Genomic DNA, 8,431 nt, shown 5'->3' on the forward strand with positions numbered 1-8,431 from the left:
TATGTAAGTAAGTACGTAGATATATATATATAAACGCGTAAGAAGACGAGGAAGGAGAAACTCCGAGAAGGGAAACTACCCCTCCCCATCTCTCGTCTCTCTCTCTCTCTCTCTCTCTCTCTTTTTCTCTCTCGCTATATTTATTCCTCCTAAAAGTTTTATGCTCCTATTTCGTACGAGACACGCGCGAGCTTGATCGTAGCCCGATGGTAGCAGATGGTAATGCGTAATCGTCTTCGCTTTTACTATTAACATTCGGGGCACGAAACTAAAAAGATATGGATATGGGACTTAGAAAATTAATCCTTAAAAATTTCATCATTTTATCCTGCATACTTTATATATATATATATATATATGTGTGTGTGTGTGTGTGTATATTAACTTGATCGTTAACTCGATTAAAATAATAATTATTATTATGTAAGAATTCGATCTTCATACTCTCTCTCTCTCTCTCTCTCTCTCTCTCTCTCTCTCTCTCTCTCTCTCTCTCTCAGCTGATCGTACGATCACGTATGATCGTACTATTAAAACGCGATGTCATTTTTTAATGATAAAGAAAAGAAGAAAGAGGAAAAAAAAAGAAAAGAACAAACAAACAAAAAAGAAAGAAAATAAGAAATCAAGATATATAAAATGGCACGATCGATTTCTCGGTAAGAATGTACGCTTTTATTTTAACCGCATTAAATAAAGGATCACAGGTCGAGGTACCGGTAAAAGAAACGAGAAATATAATTCTACTATAACGGACAAGTTCAATCACCTTCGCGCACGCTCGCGAAGAAGATTTAAAGAACGATTCTTGTCTCGTAGAAATTATAAAGTCAGCTCGCTTCTGCCATCCTGTAATCGCTATCGCGCATTCCAACAAATTCTAACTACAACGTCGACGTGTTCCGCGATTCACCTCGACGCGTTCTTTAACCTCTACCTATCGCGTCATCTCTCTTTCATTCCCATTCACCTCTTTTATTTCATAGTTACGCAGTTTCATTAACTCTTTCTATCTCGTACACGTATACATTTTCCTCTTTTTATTTCCCTCCTTCTCCTCTTTCTTTCTCTCTCTCTTTCTCTCTCTCTCTCTCTCTCGCTCTCTCTCTCGCATTCTATCTCGATCTATCTATATTTATCTCTCTACTAAGAATGTTAACAATCGAAACGAATCAAGAATATGCATAAGAATGAAAATATTATTATATTAACCGTTACGACGATGACATATAAAAATTGATAATCAATACCGTACGATAAATATTCGTAATAATTTTCTATTCAACAATTTTAAATATTCGCGCTTATAACAAACGTACAAATTCATACTCGAATCATAGATTTTCTACTTTATCGATAACATTGATCAAAGGATATTACGTGAGTTTCTTAAAAATCTCGATAGGTAGCATTGTATGCGTCCACCAACATGGCCACGTGCTAACGAGGGACGTGTTTACGCGAACGAATGCTGAAGAAGGAAAGAGAAAGAGAGAGAGAGAGAGAGCGAGAGAGAGAGAGAGGGAGAAAGAGAGTAAGTGAGTGAGTGAGTGAGTGAGTGAGTGAGAAAGAGAACGGTGAGGAAAAGAGAGAAGAAGAGGTTGAAAGATAGGCGTCGCCGTCGTACTTATTTTTCAAACGTGTGTATATAACGTATCGTTTTTCGTGACTGGTTCTCTCGTGTTCCTCGTCGCGACGACGACGACGGCAACGACGACGACGACGACGACAACAACGACAACAACAACAACAGCAATAACAACAACAACAATAACAATAATAACAGAAAGAAAAATGTTCTCATATCATTTTTGATCGACCTTTAGAGATCGACGACTACTTTTAACTACGTTGTTACTGGCGTTGCTGTTTCTCGCGGTGATGGACATGGCGGGTATCGACGTACATCGTGTCCCCAAATGCACCTGCGAGGATAAAAATAAGGAAAATGTATTTGAACAAGTGGAATCGACGAGACGTCGTTTAGATACTCGCACGAGTACATCAACAATAATAACAACGACGATTCCGACGCCGACACCGACGATGACGACGATGACTACGACGACGATGACGATGACGACGACGACGACGACGACGGTATCGAGAAATTATCGGCCACGTGGAAGTTTGGCTAGAGTTCTCTACGATAAACAAAGAGCCGACGAAAGATTAGAAGCATATGACAAAAGACAGGTAGGTTAGCCCGTGTAATATATCTCTTCTCTTTGATAATTATCACGAACAAAAAATGTTAGGTTATGATTCGTTATAACTTAAGCTAAGACAGAGTCATCTGTTTCTTCGTACTTTATCAGCGCGTCGCTCAATGTGAAACACCACTGTGACTCTAAAGCGCCTGCGTGTTTCATGTTTCCCGCCGCCTGAGGTCACGTCTGTCCTTCCAGGAACGTAACTATCAATGTTCGGTACCTTTAACTCATCCCCCACCTCTTACCCCGCACTTCCACGATCGGTCCCTTTCTCTTCTCTTTGTTGTTCTTTTTTCTTGTGTTTTTTTTCCTTTTCTTTTCTTTTTTTTCTCATTCGAAACTCACACTTTTTTCATCGTTATTGTTATATCGTTAAAAAAATTATTGATTATTAATTTCTAACGATTGTAATTATTCAACGATGATTAAAATATATTAAATAAACAAAAGTTTTTATTATATACGTATGGATACGTATGTGTAAAAGAAAAACAATTTTATTTCGGATAATAACAATCGTCGTATGGGTTTAAATGAAAAAAAAAAAAGAAAAGTATTGAAAAGTATGAAAAAGTGCAATGCTTTGTGTATATAATTTTAATGGATTTATAATCAATCGAATCGAATCTTTGATTAATAAATCGATTCAAATTATCAATCTTATCATTCTCTATGATTCTGTACGATCATTCTAGATATAAAAGGTCAATGCAAACAAAGTTATAAAGTATATATATATCGCGTTTATCCTATACACACACACACACATATACACAACACCACCACCACCATACACATGTATATATCTGTTTATTAATACGAGTGGCGTATTACGAACGCTATCACTTATATTTATATATTCTTTCGAATCCAAAAGTCCACAAAGAGGGAAATCATTTTATCTCCGCCGACGAATACAGTACTTTTTTAATTATGAAGCTATGAAAATATGAAGAAGAGAGAGAAAGAGAGAGAGAGAGAGAGAGAGATAGAGAGAGAGAGAGATAGAGAGGGTTGAAAAAAAAAAAGAAAGAAAAAAAAAATTCTTCCTCGAAAGATTTAAAGCGATAAAATTTCTCTATACATACGTACGTATATTTTGATCGTAATTTTGTTTTTCTTTTCTTTCCCTTTTTTTTTTTTTTTTTAATTTTTTTTCCAAGAATTTTAACGAAGGTCTCTCGATTCCCCCCCTCCCCCCTTTTTCTTTTTTTTTTCTTCTATAAAGAAACGAGCTCTCTTTGAAATCCGACACACACACACACACACATACATACATACATACATACATACATACATACATACATACATACATACATACATACATACATACATACATACATACATACATACACACATAGACACATATGCACACACTTTTTTACCAAACAGTAGATAATTGTTGTTGAAGAGGGTGGGTCGAGAGGAGAGGAATAAGAAGGTGGAGGAGGAGGAGGAGGAGGAGGAGGAGGAGGAGGAGGAGGAGGAGGAGGAGGAGGAGGAGGAGGAGGAGGGAAATGCGAGATCCGTGTCGAGGTAGGTAAAGGAAAGAGAGGAGATAGTAATAATTAGTACAATTACCGCACAAGGCCGACCACCAACTCTATCCTCGCTTTTCTGAGACGATCCTGCTCGAGAGTCAAGACCGTGCTCGGTAATTATGGGATAATTACGTCCTCGATATTCCTGAAACATCTTCGAAAACGCCTGGAGCGAAGTCTCGGACTCCGGAGTCTGGCTCCGCGTGAACCAAAACCTGGATCTCCGACCTATTTATAATTGTAAAGTCTTTCCCGAAACTTTCGGTTATTCTAATTTATTCGGAAAAAAAAAAAAAAAAAAAGAAAAAAAAAAGAAAGAAAAAGAAAAGAAAAAAGAAGAGCGAAAAAAAAAAGGAGAAGAGGAAAAAAAACGAATATTTGATAAGAACGAATATAATTCTTTAATATTCATGTATACGACTCATCGATGTCAATCGATTATTTATATATCATTTAATTAACAATGGTCTTGATCGAATAAGATTTTTAAAAAATCTCTCCTCTCTCTCTCGCTCTCTCTCTCTCTCTCTCTCTCGCTCTCTCGCTCTCGTGCATAATTTCGTTACGTAGTTAAAAAAAAAAAAAAGAATTATTTTATATAATTAACTTTTTTCCCTCGACACTGAAATTATTCGACGCGCGCGTTTACACGATCGTACGAAAGAATTAATTGATTTTTATATCGATCAACGAATGTCCTTGATCGTATCTATTAAATAAAATTCTCTCTTTAATGTGTATTATAATAACGTTATATAGTAAAAGCTATTAAATTTTATTTTAAAATATAAAAATATTCACGATGCGTATAATTGAAAATAATTTATTAGAGAACTACGATTTGATGTATATTTAATAATATCGTTGAAGATTCATCGTCCTCCTCGAACGATGTTAACTCGGCTACGATCAGATTAAGACTGAGGAACGATAAACAAAATAAAGTCGTAATAACAACGAAATCTAAACACAGCGATCACCTTTATATTACGCGACCAATCCTCGTGTAACGTAAACGTGTACGTAACGTAAACGTCTTAAAAGTCATCAAATTTTCTCAACAAAGAAATAATCAATATTAAAAATAATATTCGTAATAATCGTATCAATCTTTATTTTATCAAAGATATCGTTATAAATTTACATCAATTTATTCCATACATGTCTCTCTGTGATATTGAACAATCGATTTTTTACAAATCGAAAATTATTGAATAATCGTTGATTACAAATTTAATTAAAAAAAAAAAAAAAAAAAAAAAATTAATCGTTGGTCATTAATATAAGGGAGAAAAAAAAGAAGAAAAATAGAAAAAAGGAAAAGAAGAAGAAAAAAAATAGGACGTCGCAACGTTACGATAATGATATAATAATGAATTAAAAAAAAAAAAAAAAAACCGAGTTAAGGGTCATCAAGAGAGAGATTAATCAATTTCAAGGCAAACGGAATTAATTCATTCTTTCTTGTTGTCATTCTTCTTTTTCTTTGTTTCTTTCTTTCTTTCTTCTTTTTATTTATTTATTTTTTTTTTCTCTCTTCTTTTCTTCATTCTCATCTATATCGAACTAAATCGACATTGTCGACAAATAATCTGAAAGAAAGTAAATAGATAGTTTCGTTCTTTCGTAATGGAGTAGAGAAAACGGGATCATTATCATCGTGAAGAAGGTTTTTAAAACTCAACAAAACTACGTAAGGATTTTTCACAATTTTTACGTGTTCGGTCGTATAACGAAAGAAAAGACGTACGATGACCAGAAGAAGAAGAGATGGCACTGTATATATATATATATATATATATACACGTCTGTGTGTGTGTGTGTGTGTGTGTACATCTCTCTCTTTCTGTCTCTCTCTTTCTGCGACGATAGCAACGTCGACGAATAGATGGAAACTTATTAGAAACTTTTGCTTGGAGAAAGAAGAAGAGGAAAAGTTTTCTCAAGAGAATGTGTGTGTGTGTGTGTGGCATCGTTCGAAAAGAAGAGAAGGAGGAAGAGGACGAGAAGGAAAAGAAGGAGGAAGAGAAGGAGGAGGACAGAGTGTCGTATCGATCGTAGAGATCCAAGGATCGATCGATCGATCGAGATACGTTCGTAGAACTCCCACCTTCCTCCTCATCCTCCATACTCTTCATACCCTCCGCATGATCCTCCTGATCCTCTCCTCTCCTCTCCTTTCCTCTCCTTCTTCCTACCTACCCACCCATTCACTCTTCTCTTTCTCTTTCTCTTCCTCCGGCAAGTCGAGCATGGAAAAACAATAACCCTCTTTATCTCCAACGTTACGAGAAGGCACTTTCGACGGAGGCGCGTAAATCGATTCGAAAGGTCGGCCGCGTCGCGTGGGCGTCACTGAGCGGATTCTCGCGGCTCTGAGACGGTTTTCATAGGGATAGAGGTGTGAGAAGAAGAAAGGGCGAAAGTTGGTGGTTGAAGAAAGAAGGAAGTAAGAAAGGAAGGGAAAAAAAATTTTAAATTCGTGAGAAGGTTTGAGCTTGGAGGGTTTCCACGTTGAAATCGACGCTGCTCTTCTTCGTCGTCGTTGTCGTCGTCGTCGTCGTCGTCGTTCTCCTTCTCCTTTTCCTCCTCGTCCTCCTCATCCTTCATCTCCTCCGTTTTTTTCTTTTCTCTTCCTCTTGCTCACACACATACACTCTCTCTCTCTCTCTCTCTCTCTCTCTCTCTCTCTCTCTCTCTCTCTCTCTCTCTCTCTCTCTCTCTCTCTCTCTCTCCTCTCTCTTTCTCTCTCTCTCTCTCTCTTTCTCTCCCTTCCTTCCAAGGGCCATACCAAGACCCTTCTGAATCCTATGTCTAATATCCCTAAGCAAGGAACTCGCGCGAGGAACGAAAGGAACTTTACTCGAAAGGCGCCTCTGTTTTAAGCTTTTAAAAATGGCGAGACGAGCCAAGTAGGACCCACGTCAGCTCCTTCCTACCGTACTATCATTCTGTATGAGAGAAAGAGAGAGAGAGAGAGAAAAAGGGAGGGAAAGAGAATGAGAGAGTGAGAGAGTGAGAGGTGCTTCGGATGCGGCACAGGGCGCTGCTTTGAAATATTAAGTGACTGATGGATGAGACTCCTGAGGGGAAAGCACCATCTCTTATTTTTACTCGTCTATGCTTTTTCGGTTTCTTCTCTTTTTTTCTCTCTCCTTTCTCTTTCTCTCTCTTTCTCTCTCTCTCTCTCTTTCTCTCTCTCTCTATCTATCTTTATCTTTCTCTTTTTCACTCTCACTAGTTCCAACTTTATAAATATTTTCACTCTTAACTCTCCAGTTATCTAGAAACTTGGGCGTACTTAATTAATTAATTTCTCATCAGATTTTTCTACCCTCCTAAAATCTTCCAAAATAAAATATATCCCGAGTTGATGGTAGAAAAAAAAAAATATATATATATATATATATATTAGAGGGAAAAGGAAAAAAAGAAAAATGAAGGAGGAAAGAAAAAAAAAGAAAAATGAAGGAGGAAAGAAAAAAAAAGAAAATTAAATGCAACCAAATTGATAGAAGGAAATATATTCAGGCGTTACGTTACTCTGCAGAATTTTTTTCCTCGTCTATTTCTTACGAGTAATGTCTGCTTGTACGTTTTGATTGGGGATAAAGAAAAAAAAAAAAAAGAAAAAAAAAAGAAAAAGAAGAATTGAAAGAAATAAAAATGAAAAAATAAATCGATCCATAATACTTGAAAAAAGTGGGAGAAAGGGGAAAGGAATAGATCATCTCGCAATATTCTTGTTGATCGTTGAACGATGATCGTCATGTCGAAGATAGATCGCGTTTATACGATAAACACGTTCCTATAATCACAGTCGACACGCATGGCAGGCGCTAAATGACAATGTAAATAATGTCGTTCGACGATATTCATTAACTTGCCCGTGTAGAACGTCGATGGAAATAACCATAATCGTGATCTGTGCAAAATAGAGAGAGAGAGAGAGAGAGAGAGAGAGAGAGAGAGAGAAAGAGAGGGAGAAGGAAGAGAGAGATGGAGAGATAAAAATTCAAGGAAGATGGCGACGTAGAAGAATCATTTTATACGCCTTCGTTGAATTTATAGCTAAAGAACAAAATCAAAAAGGAGAAGGTACTTCTTATTGACGCTTCCTCGTCTAAGAAATTTCAAAAAGTAAATCTTTCGAAGACTGATATTTCAATGATGTGTGTGTATGTGTGTGTGTGTCCAAAGGGGATCTTTCTTTTATCGATCCATATGATCTGACTAAATCTTTCGATGCTTTACGTACGCATACAGAAGACCGGTTACGTCTCTGCCGAAAAACCATGATTCCAACGTGGACAGGAGCGTGCCTTCGAACTCGCTTACGATTTGTATTTATGTCTTTATTCTTACGAGGGATACCGGTTTTTAAGAGAGAGAGAGAGAGAGAAACAGAGAGAGAGAGAGAGAGAGATAGAGATAGAGAAAAAGAGAGAGAGAGAGAGAAAATTGGGGGAAGAAGGAAGAGAATGAAGTATATATATATATATATCTTTCTCTCTCTTGTGTGATTTACTTTTATTCGGTTTAAATATTTCTCTTTATTCCTTTTTTTTTTTTCCTTTCTTGATTTCTTTTTTTTTCCAAGATGACACCTCCGTGATTTTTTTTAATAAAAATTCGATCGTTTTTATTTACTTCTCTTAAAATTTTTTTTTTTTTTCA

At 36.5% G+C, this 8,431-nt stretch overlaps 1 protein-coding gene across 6 annotated transcripts in view; it reads left to right on the forward strand.

The window, feature by feature from the left end:
• Positions 1–1,540: 1,540 nt before the first annotated feature.
• LOC118447064 (protein-L-histidine N-pros-methyltransferase) overlaps positions 1,541–8,431 on the forward strand; it is a 33,549-nt gene continuing 26,658 nt past the window's right edge. For all 6 annotated transcript variants that reach the window (XM_085656288.1, XM_035878496.2, XM_085656289.1 and 3 more), the window contains exon 1: positions 1,541–2,196. In XM_085656288.1, the coding sequence (XP_085512414.1) occupies positions 1,882–2,196 (315 nt within the window). In that variant the 5' untranslated portion in view covers positions 1,541–1,881. The remainder of the gene's footprint in view (positions 2,197–8,431) is intronic.

The sequence above is a fragment of the Vespa mandarinia genome, chromosome 4 (assembly GCF_050613455.1).
Source record: "Vespa mandarinia isolate Hongniang chromosome 4, ASM5061345v1, whole genome shotgun sequence".
NCBI classification, from domain to species: Eukaryota; Metazoa; Arthropoda; class Insecta; order Hymenoptera; family Vespidae; genus Vespa; species Vespa mandarinia.